This window comes from Elephas maximus, chromosome 2 (assembly GCF_024166365.1).
Source record: "Elephas maximus indicus isolate mEleMax1 chromosome 2, mEleMax1 primary haplotype, whole genome shotgun sequence".
Lineage (NCBI taxonomy): Eukaryota > Metazoa > Chordata > Mammalia > Proboscidea > Elephantidae > Elephas > Elephas maximus.
Window position 1 is genome coordinate 42,525,699 of NC_064820.1, and position 20,632 is coordinate 42,546,330.

General features: G+C 40.1%; 1 protein-coding gene across 3 annotated transcripts in view; it reads right to left on the minus strand.

Annotated features, from left to right (window-relative positions):
• Positions 1 to 237: 237 nt before the first annotated feature.
• Positions 238 to 20,632, minus strand: part of CPLANE1 (ciliogenesis and planar polarity effector complex subunit 1) — a 182,258-nt gene continuing 161,863 nt past the window's right edge. For all 3 annotated transcript variants that reach the window (XM_049862496.1, XM_049862491.1, XM_049862506.1), the window contains 3 exons: positions 12,156 to 12,245; positions 1,927 to 2,081; positions 238 to 666 (listed from right to left, as the gene is read on the minus strand). In XM_049862496.1, the coding sequence (XP_049718453.1) occupies positions 490 to 666; positions 1,927 to 2,081; positions 12,156 to 12,245 (422 nt within the window). In that variant the 3' untranslated portion in view covers positions 238 to 489. The remainder of the gene's footprint in view (positions 667 to 1,926; positions 2,082 to 12,155; positions 12,246 to 20,632) is intronic.

Here is a 20,632-nt window from a genome sequence, read left to right on the forward strand (position 1 = left end):
CCCTGCACAGATGGATTTTAGGATACGTTTTAAAATGGGTTCCATGATTAAGTCTCTCAAGTGAGATTTTAACTTTCTTCTCCTCAATGAAATAAAGAGGATTTTGCCATCATATTCACCCATATAAGGTTGTTCCTCAGAACTCAGGAGTAGTAAAGAAGAAGGCAAGAAATAAGATTTTTATTGAAAGTACTTCAAATATTATGCAAATTTGATTAGAAAGGAATTCATCTTTTTTATTATGCCTCAAGATGAGTCAAACGTAAAACATATAATAAATCCATATTTAAACAACCCTTTCCCCATGAAGGCAAAATTATTGAAAATGTTTATTTTTCCTCTTGAAATGGCTAATCCAGGTAATAATATGGCTGCAGATGGCAAACTCACATTGCTTCCTTCCTTGTTCCTTTCCCTTAAATCCACAAATCTCAGTACCACATTACTGAGGTGCTAGCCTATGCTTGGAAACAGAATGCTACTCAGGTCTTACAGGCCCAGGGCCCAGTGGACAGAGAGGTGCTTGTCCTCCACTCCGGCCACCATGTCCTCAATGGCATTCCAGTCGAGCTTGCTGAGGATACTGCCAGTGCTCTCAGACCTGCTGTCCATGCCACTCACCCCAACAGATAGCTCTGGCTCATCCTCTTCAGGTGGTGATAAGCCCTATGAAATTGAAAGAGATAGTAAGCTGTGGTCCTAGTTCCTGAGAAAAAACAAGTAGAGCCTGAAGTAAGCTTTCCAAAGTTTTTAGAGTTGCTAATCCATCAAAGGGCTGAAGGTAAAGTGAAGAGAACCAGGGCTGTGGTTCCCGCAGCACATCTAGACTGGCAATGAGCTGAATCACTGGACTCAACTAGATACTTAGCACTGGATCTGAAGAATGGACAGGACAGATTTTTTTTTTTTTTTTAACTTTTATTGAGCTTCAAGTGAACGTTTACAAATCAAGTCAGACTGTCACATACAAGTTTATATACATCTTACTCCATACACCCACTTGCTCTCCCCCTAATGAGTCAGCCCTTCCAGTCTCTCCTTTCGTGACATTTTTGCCAGCTTCCCACTCTCTCTACCCTCCCATCCCCCCTCCAGACAGGGGATGCCAACACAGTCTCAAGTGTTCGCCTGATATAATTAGCTCACTCTTCATCTGCATCTCTCTCCTACCCACTGTCCAGTCCCTTTCGTGTCTGATGAGCTGTCTTCGGGGATGGTTCCTGTCCTGGGCCAAAAGAAGGCTTGAGGACCATGACCACCGGGATTCCTCTAGTCTCAGTCAGACCATTAAGTCTGGTCTTTTTATGAGAATTTGGGGTCTGCATCCCACTGATCTCCTGCTCCCTCAGGGGTTCTCTGTTGTGCTCCCTGTCAGGGCAGTCATCGATTGTGGCCAGGCACCAACCAGTTTTTCTGGTCTCAGGATGATGTAGGTCTCTGGTTCATGTGGCCCTTTCTGTCTCTTGGGCTCTTAGTTGTCGTGTGACCTTGGTGTTCTTCATTCTCCTTTGATCCAGGTGGGTTGAGACCAATTGATGCATCTTAGATGGCCGCTTGTTAGCATTTAAGACCCCAGACGCCACATTTCAAAGTGGGATGCAGAATGTTATGAAATAGAATTATTTTGCCAATTGACTTCGAAGTCACCTTAAACCATGGTCCCCAAACCCTACAGAACAGATTTTTATACCTGTACTACAATGATCTGTTCTTACGTTTTTTGTTAAACAGAAAATACAAAGTTAAGGAGAATTCTTAAAGATAAATTCTGGAGTGCTAAGCCAGAAGTGTAGGTGCCTTGAATCACTGCTTTAAACTGACCTAAAAATCTTTCAGTATGCCTACATCCCACAAAAACAACAACAACAAAACTCTGAAGAACAAAGAGAAATCACTAGGCAAACTGAAGGCTGCAACAATACTTACTCGTAGAAGGGAATCATGGCTCTCATGAAGAATCTTATGGATTTCTGAAGGTAGTGTCCAGGGACTCACCACAGTCTCCTCTCTCTCATATTCTACACACCCCTTGGTTCCACAGTTTTTTGTATGCTGCAGGCTGTGATATGGAGCATCAGAGCCTTTCAAGGGAAAATAACAAATCATACGTTGGGATTGATTCATGCATTTGTTTATTATGACTTTTATCGACAAAGCTATGGCATCACCTTTTACCTAATATTTGAATCCAAGGTTTACATGCTTCACTTTAGGGTTCTTACAAATTCCTGTCAATGTGTGATTTTTTTTTTTTTTCTCTTAATATGACAAGTAATGCTAACCTCTAGGACAGAGTCTAGGGAAGAGAGGCCACAGCTGTAACGGAATTGTGGAGAATCCTGACTTCAAAGTTGGTGAACTCAAAGAGCTGGGCCTTCCTTGCCTCTTACGGAAGGTCTTTATGAAGTTTTTAGTGGCAATGTTTTAGGCATCTTTACCCAGGCTTCATCCCTACAATCTGTCTTTGGGCATAGGCATCAGGGGAAGTGCTGTGACACCACACTATGGCCCTTTCTTGTATATTGGTGCTAGTTGAAAATAAATTTTTTTCTCAGCTAGTGTCCAGAGGCATCTTAGCAAACTCATCAACCAACAGTGCTTCTATAAAAAAGGCTCTGGGGGATCTTGCCCCACCTCGTACACTTTATGTAACAAAGCCAATGTTACAGCACATTCTAGCTCATGCCAAGGTGATCTCCTGAACAAACACCCAAGACATGAGGTAAGATGGGAAGTAAACACAGGTCCTTAACAAGGAATCATCTGGCTTCCTGAAGAAATGAAGAAGAGGTAGCAGAATGGTGAAGTTTGGGCCCACTTGACCTTTTATTTGATTGAAGCTGAAGATGTTGTTCTTAGGTGCCGTTGAGTTGGTTCTGACTCATAGCAACCCTATGCACAACAGAACAAAACACTGCCTGGTCCTGAGCCATCCTTAAAATCATTGTTACGCTTGAGCTCATTGTTGCAGCCGCTGTGTCAATCCACTTTGTTGAGGGTCTTCCTCTTTTCCACTGAGCCTGTACTCTGCCAAGCATGATGTCCTTCTCCAGGGACTGATCCCTCCTGACAACATGTCCAAAGTATGTAAGACACAGTCTACCCATCCTTGCTTGTAAGGAGCATTCTGGTTGTACTTCTTCTAAGACAGATTTGTTCCTACTTTTGGCAGTCCATGGTATATTCAATATTCTTCACCAACACCACAATTCGAAGGCATCAATTCTTCTTCGGTCTTCTTTATTCGTTGTCCAGCTTTCTTCACATGCATATGATGCGATTAAAAATACCATGGCTCAGGTCAGGCACACCTTAGTCTTCAAGGTAACATCTTTGCTCTTCAATGCCTTAAAGAGGTCCTTTGCAGCAGACTTACCCAATGCAATGCGTCTTCTTTTGATTTCTTGACTGATGCTCCCATGGCTGTTGATTATGGATCCAAGTAAAATGAAATCCTTGACAACTTCAATCTTTTCTCCATTTATCATGATGTTGCTCACTGGTCCAGTTGTGAGAATTTTTGTTTTCTTTATGTTGAGGTGTAATCGATACTGAAGGCTGTGGTCTTTGATCTTCATTGGTAAGTGCTTCAAGTCCTCTTCACTGTCAGCAAGCAAGGTTGTATCATCTGCATAACGCAGGTTGTTAATAAGTCTTCCTCCAATCCTGATGCCCTGTTCTTCTTCATATAGTCCAGCTTCTCGGATTATATACTCAGCATACAGATTGAATAGGTATGGTGAAAGAATACAACCCTGATGCACACCTTTCCTGACTTTAAACCAATCATTATCCCCTTGTTCTGTCTGAACAACTGCCTCTTGATCTATGTAAAGGTTCCCCGTGAGCACAATTAAGTGTTCTGGAATTCCCATTCTTCGCAATGTTATCCATAATTGGTTATGATCCACACAGTCGAATGCCTTTGCATAGTCAAAAAAACACAGGTAAACATCCTTCTGGTATTCTTTGCTTTCAGCCAGGATCCATCTGACATCAGCAATGATAACCCTGGTTCCACGTCCTCTTCTGAAACCGGCCTGAATTTCTGGCAGTTCCCTGTTGATATACTGCTGCAGCCGTTTTTGAATGATCTTCAGCAAAATTTTGCTTGTGTGTGATATTAATGATATTGTTCTATAATTTCTACTTTCAGTTGGATCACCTTTCTTGGGAATAGGCATAAATACGGATCTCGTCCAGTCAGTTGGCTAGGAAGCTGTCTTCCATATTTCTTGACATAGGCAAGTGAGCACCTCCAGCACTGCATCTGTTTGTTGAAACATCTCAACTGACATTCCATCAATTCCTGGAGCCTTGTTTTTCACCAATGCGTTCTCCTTCAGTACCATCGGTTCCTGATCATATGCCATCTCTTGAAATGGTTGAACCTCAACTAATTCTTTTTGGTATAATGACTCTGTGAATTTCTTCCATCTTCTTTTGATGCTTCCTGCGTCGTTTAATATTTTCCCCATAGAATCCTTCACTATTGCAACTCGAGGCTTGAAGCTGAAGATACCTCCAAAAAATAAGCCCCCCAAAATGACGAGGACAAACATTTTGGCATTTACTATGGACTAAGCACTGTTTAAGGAGCCCTGGTGCTACAGTGGTTAAGCAATCAGCTGCTAAATGAAAAGTCGGCAGTTCAAACCCACCAACCACTCCATGAGAGAAAGATGTGGCAGTCTGCTTCCATAAAGATTATAGGCTTGGAAACCCTATTGGGCAGCTCTACTCGGTCCTATGGGGTCGCTATGAGTTGGAATCGACCCAATGGCAATGGGCCTACATTCCATTCCTTGAACTTACCAGAGTACTCTAGGGCCTGGCTGTTGGTCCTCTTACACATCTATACTTTCCCTAGATGACCACATCCAGTTCCATGGCTTTAAACATCATCTGCATGCTGTCAGTTCTCAAACCACTAGCCTCATAGGGTTAACTGCTTTCTTGACATCTTCCTATGGATGTGCAATAAACATCTCAACCTTAACATGTCTGAAACCAAACTGGTACTTTCTTACTCTTAAACCCCATTCCTCTAATCTTCCCTGTCCCAGGAAGTGATCCGGTCAAAATCTAGGAGTTGTCCTTCATCCCTCTCTTTCTTACACACTCCACATTCAATCCATCAGCAAATTCTATTGGATCTATCTTTAAAATATATCCCAAGTCTGGTCTTAAAAGTCTGTAAGCAGCCATCTAGGATGCTCCGCTGTTCTCACCCCTTTGGGAGCAAGGAAGAATGAAGAAAACTAAAGACACAAGGGAAAGATTAGTCCAAAGGACTAATGGGCCACATCTACCACGGCCTCCACCAGTACAACTAGATGGTGCCTGGCTACTACCACTGACTGCTCTGACAAGGATCAGAAAAGAGGGTCTCAGACAAAGCTGCAGAAAAACAGAATAAAATTCTAACTCAAACAGAAAGACCAGACTTGCTGGCCTGACAGAGACTGGAGAAACCCTAAGAGTATGGCCCCTGGACACCCTTTCAGCTCAGTAATGAGTTCACTCCTGAGGTTCACCCTTCAGCCAAAGACTGAACAAGCCCATGGAACAAAACTAAAGGGGCGCACCAGCCCTGGGGAAGGGACTGGAAGGCAGGAGAGAATAGGAAACCTGGTAATAGGGAACCCAGGGTTGAGAGGGAGAATGTTGACTTGTTACAGGGTTGTTAACCAATGTCATACAATAATGTGTATACTGTTTGATGCGAAACTAGTTTGTTCTGTAAATCTTCATCTAAAGTTCAGTAAAAAAAAATTAAAATTAAAAAATATCTAAGACAAAAAATACATACAAATATATCCCAAATCTAACCACTTCCTTCCATTCCCATTGTTTTAACTCTAACCAAAACACATTTCTCTCCTTGTCTGTTTTCTTTTGTTCTTTTTCTCCTACATGTTCTAAAAGATAAATTATATTACCTCCCTCCTTAATTCCCTCCAATGGAGTCCCACTGGGTCCAGACTAAAACCCAAACCTTTTGCCTTTGTTGTTGTTAGGTGCCATCAAGTCGGTTCTGACTCACAGTGACCCTATGTGCAACGGAATGAAACACTGCCCAGTCCTGTGCCATCCTCAGAATCGTTGCTATGTTTAAGCACATTGTTGCAGCCACTGTGTCAATCCAGCTCGTTGAAGATCTTCCTCTTTTTTGCTGAGCCTCTACTTCACTGAGTATGATGTCTTCCTCCAGGGACTGGTCCTTCCTGACAACATGTCCCAAGTATGTGAGACACAGTCTCGCCATCATCCTTCTAAGGAGCATTCTGGCTGTACTTCTTCCAAGACAGATTTGTTCATTCTTCTGGCAGTCCATCATATATTCGATATTTTTTGTCAGTACCACAATTCAAAGACATCATTTCTTCTTCGGTCTTATTCATTGTCGAGCTTTCCCATGCATATGAGGTGACTGAAAATACCATGGATACAGTCAGGCACACCTTAGTCCTCAAAGTGACATCTTTGCTTTTAACACTTAAAAAAGGGCTTTTGCAGCAGATTTGCCCAATGCAATGCATCTTTTGATCTCTTGACGGCTGCTTCCATGAGTGTTGACTGTGGCTCTAAGTAAAACGAAATCCTTGACAACTTTGATCTTTTCTCTGTTTATCATGATGCTGCTTATTGGTCCAGCTGTAAGACTTTGTGTTGAGGTGTGATCCATACTGAAGACTGTGGTCTTTGATCTGCATCAGTAAGTGCTTCACATCCTCTTCACTTTCAGCAAACAAGGTTGTCATCTGCGTCTCTTAGGTTGTTAATGAGTCTTCCTCCAATCCTGATGCTGTGTTGTTCTTCCCGTAGTCCAGCTTCTCAGATTACCTGCTCAGCATACAGACTGAGTAAAGTACGGTATTTAGCCTTCCTCTCCAACCATATCTCTGGCCGTTTTCCCATATTGATCTTTTCTGCCTATCATACCAAGTCTGCTTCTATATAAGGGAACTTCCTGTTCCTTCTGCCTGGAACTGTTCTGCTTTATCTTTACATGACAACTTTCCATCATTCAGGACCTTCACTCCCACGTCACTTAAAACAGAACCGCTTCAACCACCCTATCTAAAGTAGCTTCCCCTGATCTGGCCATTCCCTCCCTTATATTATTTACATGCTGTTGTTTGTATTGTTCATGACTAACCGTGCCTGGTATATAGTAGGAACTAGATAGATTAAAACTGAATGAATATTCTTCATGACAGTCCTCTATGGGGAATGTATTATCCCCATTTTGAAAATGAGGAAAATGTGGCTTAGAGAGATTAAGTAATTTGCCAAAGATGATGGAGATGGTCTACCTCCAGAGCCTGAGCTAATGTGTAGCTTTCTACTCTTTGGGATGAAAGGAGAATAGCACTCAGAGGGCCCCCTGAGGTCATCGCATCTGTCGGAAATGGGCCTATTTATTTGGATCTCAGAGGTGGCAACTTCGTAAAACCTTGCTTTTTGGATCAGTGCCAAAGGGGGGTTGTGGTGGTGCGACAAGAGTGCTTACAGATTTTTCTTCTGACAAGCCCAAGGGTCTGAAAGGGAAATGAGATTCACGTCATTAGGTAGCACCTGTGGTTACCACTTTAGCGTCCACATGGGAACTGTGCTATAGTTGAAAAAGGTTTGACTTTTTTTTCACTGTTTAAAGAAATTATTGAGTACTTTGAGATGCCCCTGAAAAGTTATATGTTAAAATAATGATTTCAGTAAATATTACTAAGGAACAATTTTTGAAAAAAACTTATGAGCAGATAATGGAAATGCACACATGATCAAACTGTGGTAAAAAAAGAAAACAGCCGTTAAAACAGAAAAAGTGAGACTGAAAGATAAAAGAGAGAAACCAACAGGTGGCTAAGCAACACTTTAACCACAGTGGAGGCTGACTCCCCAGAGTAGACGGAAACAATGGAGGCTGGGTGCTATAAAGTAGTTGTTCCTACAAATATTCAGGCTATGACAAGAGATTAACAGAAGCTTTAAACACCAACTAACACTGCCCCCCTCCAATCTCTGCTACATTAATTGAGTATCAACACTCTTGTCAAAAGACCATAATTATTGGCATCCAGAATGAGTGACAAAATCAAAACATCACCAAGTCTGTTGAAATCAAGATTAACAGTGCTACATTTTAGGTGAAACCTTCACCTATGGGGTATCTACAAACTTTGAGAAGTTATCATTAGCTTTCTCTTTTTCCTGGGGATGGCATTGTAATTTCCTTCTCTTCAGTTCAAAGTGCATTTCTCTTGAATTTATTTGGGATATCCAATCTTGAGATAAAAATACAATATAAAAAAAAATTCTATGAAACTGAACATGTGCAAAGTTTCCCCAGTTGTGGACAGTGAAAGCTTTCTAAGATGAAAGCTAAGTGATATATCAAAAGGAAACCCCACAGTGAAAACCAGGCCAGCAAGTTCATGGGCTCTCCTCAGAGAGGAAGCATTCTTTTTCTGGTAGGACAGCGGATACTGCCACTTGGCTTCTTTACAACATATTAGCAGTGTCTACAGAATCTAGCCCTGAAGAATCTGAAACTCAACTATAAAACTGAATCCGTTACATCTGCCACTCCTAAAAGAAAACCCAGTTTCTTCTCTGTAGCAATTGGTGGGCCACAGTCTAGAGAATTACCCAAGCTAGAAACCTAGAGTCATACTCATTTTTTTCCTTTCAGAGGCAGAGATGCCACTGGACAATGAAACAAATATCTAGTGCTTTTAATGGGCAAGACCTCATGCTACATCATAACTCACTTCAAGATCATGACTCACTGGATCTTTGAAGCCTTCATAAATAACATAATATAAACATGCATATTTTCAGCTGTTTATAGGAAGCAACATTGTGTTCTGGGGCATTTTATCTGTTGAGCTAGACACTGCTAGGTTATTTCTTAGAAAAAATAAAAAGCTATTGAGTATACTATGAACCAGAAGACATTTTTATAAAAGATTAACAGGAGACTTTGAAAGAAAAAAAACTAGGATAACCATTTTGATGGTTAAGGTTGTGTGTCAGCTTGGCTGGGCCATGATTCTCAGTGTTTTGGCAGTCATATAATATTGTGATCACTTTCCTGTTCAGATTTGACATGTGTTCACCCCCATGATGGGATCTGCTGTGAGTACACAATCAGTTGAAAGGGAGCTTCCTTGGGCATATGGCCTGCATTGAGTGTAAGGAGACATTCTGATAAGGCTTGGGGGTTTTTGCTTGTTCTGGATCCTGCAGCTGGCTCCTATTCACCTGACCTCCGGTTTCTTGGGAACCTTACCTGCAGTCTTGCCTGCCGATCTTGGGATTCGTCGGTCTTCACAGCCTGTGAGCAACAGCCCTGCTCTCTGGCCTGCCAATCTTAGGTTCACCAGTCCCTGTAGCTACATGAATCAGGAAAACGAGGTCTTTTGCGGCAGATTAGCCCAAAGCAATATGTCATTTGATTTCTTGATTGCTTCTTCCACAGGTGTTGATTATGGATCCAAGTAAAACAAAATCCTTGCCAACTTCAATCTTTTCTCCATTTATCATGATGTTGCTTATTGGTTCAGTTGTGAGGATTTCTGTTTTCTTTATGTTGAAGTGTAATCCACACTGAAGGCTCTGGTCTTTGATCTTCTTCAGTAGGTCCTTCAAGTTCTCTTCACTGCATAACGCAAGTTGTTAATAGGTCTTCCTCCAAACCTGATGTCGTGCTCTTCTTCATACACTCTAGCTTCTCAGGTTATTTGCTTAGCACACAGATTGAGTAAGTATGGTGAAAGGATACAACTGTGACACACATCTTTCGTGGCTTTAAGCAACGCAGTATCCTTTTGTTCTGTTCGAACAACTTTCTCTGATTCTATGTACAGGTTCCTCATGAGCACAATTAAGTATTCTGGAATTCCCATTCTTTACAATGTTACCTGTGATTTGTTATGATCCACAGTCGAATTTGTTATGATCCACAGTTGAATGCCTTAGCATAGTCAATAAAACACAGGAAAACATCTTTCTGGTGTTCTCTGCTTTCAGCCAGGATCCATCTGACATCAGCATGACATCCCTAATTCCACATCATCTTCTGGATCCAGTTTGAATTTCAGGCAGCTCCCTGTTGATATATTGCTGCAGCCGCTTTTGAATGATCTTCAGCAAAATTTTGCTTGCATGTGGTATTAATGATATTGTTCGATAATTTCCACATTCAGTTGGATCACCTTTCTTGGGAATAGGCACAAATATGGGTCTCTTTCAGTCAGTTGGCCAGGTAGCTGTCTTCCAAATTTCTTGGTATAGACAATTGAGCACCTCCAGCGCTACATCTGTTTGCTGAAACATCTCAATTGATATTCCATCAATTCCTGGAGATATATTTTTCGCCAGTGCTTTCAATGCTGCTTGAACTTCTTTCTTCAGTTCCTCCTGAAGTGGTGGAACATCGACCAATGCTTTTTGGTACAGTGACCCTGTGTATTCCTTCCATCTTCTTTTGATGCTTCCTGCAACATTTAACATTTTTCCCATATAATCCTTCAATATTGCAACTTGAGGCTTGAATTTCTTCTTCAGTTATTTCAACTCAGGAAATGCTGAGCATGTTCTTCCCTTTTGGTTTTCTAACTCCAGGTCTTTGCACATGTCATTATAATACTTTGTCTTCTCAAACCACCCTTTGAAATCTTCTCTACAGCTCTTTTACTTCATCATTTCTTCCATTTGCTTTAGCTACTCTGTCTTCAAGAGCATCTTTCAGAGTCTCTTCTGACACCCACTTTGGTCTTTTATTTCTTTGCTGTCTTTTTAATGACCTCTTGCTTTCTTCATGTATGATGTCCTTGATATCATTCCACAACTCATCCGGTCTTCGGTCATTAGTGTTCAAGGTGTCAAATCAATTCTTGAGATGATCTCTAAATTCAGGTAGGATATACTCAAGGTCGTACTTTGGCGCTCATGGATTTGTTCTAATTTTCTTCAGCTTCAATTTGAACTTGCATGTGAGCAATTGAACGTCTGTTCTGCAGTTAGCCCCTGGCTTTGTTCTGACTGATGATATTGAGCTCTCCCATCATCTCCTTCCACAGAAGTAGTCATTTTGATTCTTGTGTGTTCCATCTGGTGAGGTCCACATGTGTATTTCCCATTTTTATAGTGCATATAAATCAGCATTTTTTTCTTCATTATTCCCACCAAATTTAGTTATTCTCTATAAATGAGGATAACTGCACAGACCTCACTGAATTAATATGAAGGTTAGTGAGCTAATATATGTATGTTAACATAATGCTTGGCTCTGTGCCTGTCTAAAACTGTTAGGTATTATTTTTATTGTTCTAAGAAGATCTGGCAAGTCACTTAACTTCTCTAAGCCTCAGTATCCTCAGCTGTAGAATGGGGATAATAGTTGCCCTGCCTATCTACCAGGGTTCTTACAGAGAGCTAACATGGGAATAAATGTGGAAGTACTTTTTAAATTGTAAAGAGAAGCATGGGGTTGGAATGGAAAATCTGGAGACATTAGGAGTTAACATCATTAGGTATAATTTCTGTCTCTCTAGTTGATTAGATAATTTAGGCAAATATCCAAAGGTGGGGCAAAATCAGGCCTAAAATCCCCAAACTTATGGGTCTGTGTGTTCCATGACTACGTGATCACAGCATCTTACTGACTACTTGCGTTTATGCTCAAGAAAAAAAAAAGAAAACCCAAACCTGTTGCTATCAGGTGGATTCTGACTCATAGCAACCCTATAGAACAGAGCAGAACTGCCCCATATGGTTTCCAAGGAGCAGCCGGTGGATTCAAACTGCCAACCTGTTGGTTAGCAGCTGAGCTCTTAACCACTGCGCCACCAGGACTCCATGTTTATGCTCAGCACTGTGCTAAACCCCTTATATACATTCTATTATAATCCTTATTTCGCAGGTGGAAAAAACTGAGGCTTACATAAATGGGTTCAGAATTTGCCCAAGGCTACAGAATAAGTGGTGTGCTAATTACCAACAACCTAACTCCAAGGCCTCTTCTTTTACACACGATACCCCAAGGTCATACCCTTCATTTGGAATACTATGTTTAAATTTCTAAGAGTGATTTATGATTTAAAAAAAAATTCTTAACTCCAAAAACTTTCTATTGTTCTATTACTTACCCTTTTGGAAGATACCTGGAGATTGCACAGCGTTCCATATTGCCGCTTGGGCTCCGCCAGCTTTTTCCTGGATGGTAAAAGTGGCAGTTCCTGTAAGGACAGGCAACTTTAAATCTTTAGGATGCATGCAGGATTTTTCACAACTCTTACTGTAAGCTCTTTGAGGACAGAAACCTTCTCCTGATCAACTCTGAATCCGCTCACCAAGCCTTGTTCATAGTAGGGGCCCAGTATATAGTGATTAATTTGAACCAAGAAGGCAAATCAAATGTACAGATGAAGGAGGAGAAAACTCTACTTTCAGACTTGGTGTTCTCTCATTATAGCACAGCTGTGGTCCTTTGTCACAGGGCAAATTTGTCTGACCATGTTTCTGGCAACCAGAGAAGCCAGGAACATAAATCTGTTGGCAGTAAATACACAGACAAATGCCAAATTAAGTTTCATTAAGAAACGTATTAACTATAGTTTCTTAAACTCAAAGATGAATAGCAATCATTTACTGTCAATTTTACACAAAATGTTTTACTTATAATTCTCAGCAATCCTATGAGGTATGTTTTACTGGTATTCAGAGGTTTAACATATCTGAGGGCACAAACTAAGCAAGACCGCTGGGAAATGAATATACATTTGTATGATTCCAAAGCCTGGACCTTTCTTCTTATGCCTCTGATGACTCTCTTATTATCTAGCCTTTATATTATTTTTATTTTCCCTTCCCCCCAGCCCACAGTAACCATTATCCTATTTTTATCTTTAGGCATTTGCCTATTCTAGGTATTTCACATAAGTGAGATCATACATTATTTGTCTTTTAGTGTCTAGCTTATTTCACTCAGCATAACGTTTTAAAAATTTACCCACATGGTAGCATTTTTCAGAACTTCATTCCTTTTTATGGCTGAATAATATTCCATTGTATGTATTTACCACATTTTCTTTACCATTCATCTGTTGATGGACATTTAGGTTGTTTCTACCTGGTGGCTACTGTGAATAATGCTGCACTAAACATTTTTGTACAAGCAGCTGTGTTCCTGTCAGTTCTTTTGGGTAGTGGAATTGCTGGGTCATACGTTGACTGCCAACTCATCTGACTCAACGCGACCCTACAGGACAGAGCACAACTGCACCATGAGGTTTCCAAGGCTGTAATCTTTACTGAAGCAGACTGCCACATCTTTCTCCTGAGGAGTGACCGGTGGGTTCAAACCACCAACCTTGTGGTTAGCAGCTGAAACAACAGCAATGGGATGTTGACTGCATCCCATAAGTTTTGGTATGTTGTGTTTTCATTTTTTGAGGAATCACCAAATTATTTTCCATAGTGGCTATGCCATGTTATAATTTCATCAACAATGGATGAGGGTTACAATTTCTCCACATGGTCACCAATACTTGTTTTCCATTTTTCTGATAATAGACATCAAGTGGGATATCTCATTGTGGCTTTGATTTTCATTTCCTTAGTGACTAATGATGTTGAGCATCTTTTCATGTACTTGTTGGCCATCTGTATATCTTCTTTAGTGAAATGTCTATTCAAGTCCTTTCTCATTTTTTGATTGGGTTGTTAGTTTTTTTGTTGTTGAGTTGTGGGAGTTTTTTTTTTTTTTCCTTTTAAGCTATATATATACACACATGGAAACCCTGGTGGTGTAATGGTTAAGAGCTATACCTGCTAACCAAAAGGTCGGCAGTTTGAATCCACCAGGCACTCCTTGGAAACCCTATGGGGTAGCTCTACTCTGTCCTATAGGGTCACTATGAGTCAGAATTGATAGCAATGGGTTTGGTTTTTATATATATATATTATATATATATTGCCGTAGAGTCAATTCCAACTCATAACGACCCTATATATACACACACACACAAATATATATATATATATATATCTCCTAGATATTTTTTCCCTTATCAGATATATGATTTCCCCATTCTGTAGGCTGTCTTTTCACTTTCTCGATAATGTCCTTTGATGCACAAAATTTATTTTGATGAAGTAAGAAATTTATTATTTTGTTGTTGTTTATGCTTTTGGTGTTGTAACTAAGAATCCATTGTTGAAAATAAGGTCCTGAAGATTTACCCCTATATTTTCTTGTAAAAGTTTTCTGGTTTTAGCACTTACATTAGGCCATTCATTTATTTTGAGTTAATTTTCATGTATGGTATGAGGTAGGGGTCCAATCCATTTTACATGTGGAAATCCAGTTGTCCCAGCATAATTTTCTGGAAAAACTATTCTTTCTCCATTGAATGGACTTGGCACCCTTGTCAAAAATCAACTGGCTATAGACGTATCACTTTATTTCTGGCCTCTCAACTCTATTCTGTTGGTCTATATATGTCTATCTTTATATAAGCAGCACACTACTGTAGGTTTGTAGTATGTTTTGAAATAAGGAAATGTTAGTTCTCTAACTTTGTTATTCGTTTTCAAAGTTCTTTTGGCTTCAAGGCCATGTGAATTTGAGGATCAGCTTTCCTATTTCTACAAAAAAGGCTGGTGGAATTTTACATTGAATCTGTAAATCACTTTGGTAGTATTGATATCTTAACACTATTAAGTCTTCTAATCCATGAACACGAGATGTCTTTTCATTTATTTAGGTTTCCTTCACCAATGTTTAACGATTTTCAGTGTACAAGTCTTTCACTTCCTTGGATAAATTTATTCCTAGATATTTTATTCTTTTAAATGTAATTGTTTTAATTTCCTTTTTATAATGTTCATTGGCAGTGTATAGAAACACAACTGATTTTTGTACGTTGATCTTGTATCCTGTAACTCTGCTGAATTTATTAGCTCTAATAGCTTTCTTGCGGATTCTTTGGAATTTTCTATACATAAGATCATATTGTGTGTGAACAGAGATGGTTTTACTTCTTCCTTTTCAACTTGGATGCCTTTTATAGCTTTTTCTTACCTAACCGCTCTGGCTAGAACTTCCGATACAATGCTGAACAGCAGTAATGAAAGGAGGCACCCTTGTCTTGTTCCTGAACTTCAGCTTTGACTAAAGAACATGATGTTAGCTGTGGGTTTTTGGCAAAGGCCTTTTTATTCTGTTGAGGAATTTTCCTTTGACCCAGTTTGTTAAGTGTCTTTATCATGAAAAGGTGTTGGTTTTGTCAAATGTCTTTTCTGTTTCAACTGAGCTGATCATGGGGTTTTTCCTTTTTCTATTAATATGGTGTATTACATTGATTGCTTTCTAATGTTGAACCACCCTTGCATTCCTGGGATAAATACTACTTGGCCAGGATATGAATACTACATATACCCACCTTTGATATCTATGTTTACAAATGACTATTTCATTTTTTAAGCATGAAAGTAGCTATTTTTTCATTTTTATTTATCCAATTTTCCAGACCTTTCAGTATGCGGTTGGATTTGGTTTGATAGTATTTTGTTGAGGATTCTTGCATCTATGTTCATAAGGGATATTGATCTGTAATTTTCTTTTCTTGTAGAGTCTCCATATGGCTTTAGTATCAGGGGAATGTTGGCCCCACAGAATGAATTAGGAAATGTTCTCTCCTCTTCTATTTTGTGGAAGAATTTGAGAAGGATTGGTATTAAATCTTCTTTAAAAGTTTGATAGAACTCACCAGTGAAGACATCTGGTCCTTGACTTTTCTTTCTTGGGAAATTTTTGATTACTAATTCAGTTCCTTCACTCATTATAGATCTTTTGAGATTTCCTATTTCTTCTGAGTCAAATTAGGTAATTTGCATGACTCTAGGAATTTGTCCATTTCATCTAGATTGTCTAATTTGTTAGCATCACTTGTTTATAATATTCTCTTATAATTCTCTTCATTTCTGTATGATTAGTAGTAATGTCTACATATTCACTTCTGATTTTAGCTATTTGTGTCTTCTTTGTCAGTCTACATAAAGGTTTGTCAATGTTTTGATCTTTTCAAAAAACCAACTTTTAGTTTCATTAATTTTCTCTTTTGCTCACCTATTGTCTATTTAATTTATCTATGCTCTAATCTTTAATCTTTATTATTTCCTTCTTTCTACTACTACTGGGGTTTAGTTTGCTCTTTTCTAGTTCTTCAAGGTGTAAAGTTATGTTATTAATTTTAAAGTCTTTCTTCTTTTGTAATGTTAACTGTTTAAAGCAATACATTTGTCTCTGAGTACCACCTTCACTGTATCTCATAAGTTTTGGTATGTTGTGTTTTTGTTTTTATTAATCTTTAAGTATTTTCTAATTTCTCTTGTGATTTCTTCTTTTATCCCATTGGTTGTTTAATAATGTGTAGTTTATTTTTCATGTATTTGTGAATTTTCTACTTTTCTCTCTGTTACTGATTTCTAGTTTCATTCAATTGTGGTCAAAGAGATACTCTACATGACTACGGGCTTCTTAAACTTATGGAGACTTGTTTGTAACCTAAAATATGGTCTATCATGGAGACTGAAGAATGTATATTCTGTTGTTGGGTGGAGGGTTTATGTTTATGTATATGTTTGTTAGGTCTATGTGGTTTATACTGTCATTAAAGTCTATTTTCTTATTGATTTCTGTCTACAAGTTCTGTCCATTATTGAAAGTAATATATTCAAGTCTCTAAGTATTACTACAGAACCATCTATTTTTCTCTTCAACTCTGTCAATGTTTGCTTCATATTTTGGGGGGCTCTGTTGTTAGGTTCATGGATGTATACAACCGTTATATCATCTTGATGAATTGACTCTTTTATCAGATAATGTCTTTGTCTCTTGTAACAGTTTTTAACTTAAAGTCTATTTTGTCAGGCCAAGATGGCTGACTAGGTAGACGCTACCTTGGATCCCTCTTGCAACAAAGCCTCGGAAAAACAAGTGAATCGATCACATACATGACAATCTACGAACCCTGACCATCAAACACAGATCTAAAGAGTTAACCTGAGTGACAGGTAAGCGAAAGCTGCGCCCTGAACCAGCAGCCGCTTCTGGAACCCACGACCCACTCCACAGCCTTGAGCCTTCGCGGTTCCCTGGTACCGAGTGGCGGGGCTGATAGCGGCTTGCTGAGCGGGGCAGGCACGGGATACAGCCCTAACCCCAGGCCCCCTGGGGTAAACTCCGTAGAGACTCAGCCAGCGCAAGCAGGCTGCACACTAATGGGGCTAACGAGAGAACAAACGAGCAACCATGGGGAAGCAGCGACTGTTTTCAGAGCCTGGAGCCAGCGTCCCAGTCAGAAAACCTTGGCACCGGGTTTTGGACTGGGCGCAGGGGAGCTGAGCACGGCATCCTGAGACGGCGCAAACATGGAATGCAGCTCTAGCCCCCTGAAGTGACCTCGGGGGAAGCCCAGCCACTGCACGCAGGCAGCGCAGCGACGTGGCTGACAGAAGGAGAAGTCACTGGGAGGCAGACACTGGTTTTGGAGCCGGGAGTGCGGCATCCCAGGTGGGGAACCGTGGCGCTGGGCTTTAGACGGGGAACGGAGGAACTGACCACAGCTTCTGAGACAGCACATGCACAGGACGCGGGCCTGACCCCCGGGGGGAATCTCGACCCACCAACGCACACAGGCTACCCGCCCCTAGGGAATCTCAGATAAAACAGTTCTCACCAAGCAAGATAAGTAACTTTGTCTATATTCCTGGGTTCTACACTCTTCTATCTATCTGATCCCTCCCCTCCCCTTCCCAGGTGACTTCATTAACATTGGAATTCCCTGGGCCAGAGAGTGAAGTGCTCTGCAGTTTTTTTTTGTTTGTTTGTTTTCTCTTTTCCTAACCCATTCTCCTGGCCTGAGAAAAGCAGCTACAAGAAACCCAGGGACCAAGAATCCTTCCCTGACTTCCTGAAATTGGACTAAAAATACAGAACCAACTCCAGCCCAGCATATGAGATCCACATTCTTGGGCTTTCATCCCTACAGGGAACAAGGTGGCTATTATAATGCAAAGGCAATTCTGATAATGATCTGACTGTAATTGTTTTAGTGGATTACTGGAAAGACAAGTTTCCCAGGTCTGATATCTCTACCTATTAAACAGAGCCCTCACTGACCCACAATGGGGAACTGAGAGCTGAAGCTCCACCCAGACCACCTAACCTCCTGCCGTAGGGGTCTGAGGATAGTGACTTCTACCAATCTGTAGAGGTACATGCATTGGGTGCCTAAGGTACAGCTGCAGAGCCCACCCACCAAAATGCTTTAGGAATAGAGACACACCTACCTCACTGGCACTTGGGGGAAGCCTGTCAGCATCCTGCCCCCCCGGAATGTGACCCCCTGCTGCTACTAGAATCTGGTGCACACAACTATCACCACTACTCCTCTAAGCAAATAGGTGACAATCTACCCCACATACTTGGTGACCCAAAATCAGATTCTACTCAAGAATAGTGAATGGACTCTTAGGCTTATATTTCTGGTAACGGCCCAAACCAGCTGGTAAGAGGACATAAGTGATTCAAAGGCTACAACAATCAAGACAGCACAATCTAGTAGCCCATCTACGTATATTGAAACAAAACGAAACAAGATAAGACTCAGTGAGCAAATATAAAATAAATCATTACAATATCTTATAGATGGCTCAGAGACAGCAGTTGACATAAAACCACATAAAGAAGCAGACCATGATTGCTTCTACAACTCCCCAAACTAAAGAATCAAAATCTTTCCCAGATGAAGATACAATCCTGTAATTGCCAGATGCAGAATATAAAAAACTAATTTACAGAATGCTTCAAGACATCAGGGATGACCTCAAAAACGAAATAAGGCAATCTACAGAAAAAGTCAAGGAACACACTTATAAAGCAGTTGAAGAAATCAACAAGATTATTCAAGAACACAGTGGAAAAATTAATAAGCTACAAAAATCCATAGAGAGACAACATTCAGAAATCCAAAAGATTAACAGTAAAATTACAGAATTAGACAACTCAATAGGAAGTCAGAGGAGCAGAATCGAGGAACTGGAATGCAGAGTAGGGGAGTTGGAGGATAAAGCAATTGACACCAATATAGTTGAAGAAAAATCAGATAAAAGAATTAAAAAAAAAAGAAGAAACCCTAAGAATCATGTGCTGGCATAACTGGATATCCATCTGCAAAAAAATGAAACAGGACCCATACCTCACACCATGCACAAAAACTAACTCCAAGTGGATCAAAGACCTAAAGACTAAAACGATAAAGATCATGGAAGAAAAAATAGGGACAAATTAGGACCCCCAATACAAGGCATAAACAGAATACAAAACATTACTAAAAACGATGAAGAGAAACCAGATAACTAGGAGCTCCTAAAAATCAAACACCTATGCTCATCTAAAGACTTCACCAAAAGAGTAAAAAGACCACCTACAGATTGGGAAAAAATTTTCAGCTATGACATCTCTGACCAGCGCCTGATCGCTAAAATCTATATGATTCTGTTAAAACTCAACCACAAAAAGACAAACAACCCAATCAAAAAGTGGGCAAAGGATATGAACATGCACTTCACTAAAGAAGATATTCAGGCAGCTAACAGACACATGAGAAAATGCTCTCGATCATTAGCCATTAGAGAAATGCAAATTAAAACTACAATGAGATTCTATCTCACCCCAACAAGGCTGGCATGAATCCAAAAAACACAAAATAATAAATGTTGGAGGGGCTGCGGAGAGACTGGAACTCTTATACACTGCTGCTGGGAATGTAAAATGGTACAACCACTTTGGAAATCTATCTGGCGTTTTCTTAAAAAGTCAGAAATAGAACTACCATACTACCCAGAAATCCCACTCCTCGGAATATACCCTAGAGAAATAAGAGCCTTTACACGAACAGATATATGCACACCCATGTTTACTGCAGCTCTGTTTACAATAGCAAAAAGCTGGAAGCAACCAAGGTGTCTATCAATAGATGAATGGTTAAATAAATTATGGTATATTCACACAATGGAATACTACGCACTAATAAAGAACAGTGACACATCTGTGAAACATTTCATAACATGGAGGAACCTGGAAGGCATTATGCTGAGTGAAATTAGTCAGATGCAAAAGGACAAATATTGTATAAGACCACTATTATAAGTTCTTGAGAAATAGTATAAACTGAGAAGACATTCTTTTGTGGTTATGAGAGGGGGGAGGGAGGGAGGGTGGGAGAGGTTTAATTACTGATTAGTTAGTAGATAAGAACTACTTTAGGTGAAGGGAAGGACAATACTCAATACACGGAAGGTCAGCTCAACTGGACTGGACCAAAAGCAAAGAAGTTTCTGGGATAAACTGAATGCTTTGAAGGTCAGCGTGGCAAGGGCAGGGGTTTTGGGACTATGACTTAAGGGGACTTTTAAGACAATTGGCATAATAAACTCTATTATGAAAACATTCTGCATCCCACTTTGAACTGTGGCGTCTGGGGTCTTAAATGCTAACAAGCGGCCATCTAAGATGCATCAATTGGTCTCAACCCACCTGAATCAAAGGAGAATGAAG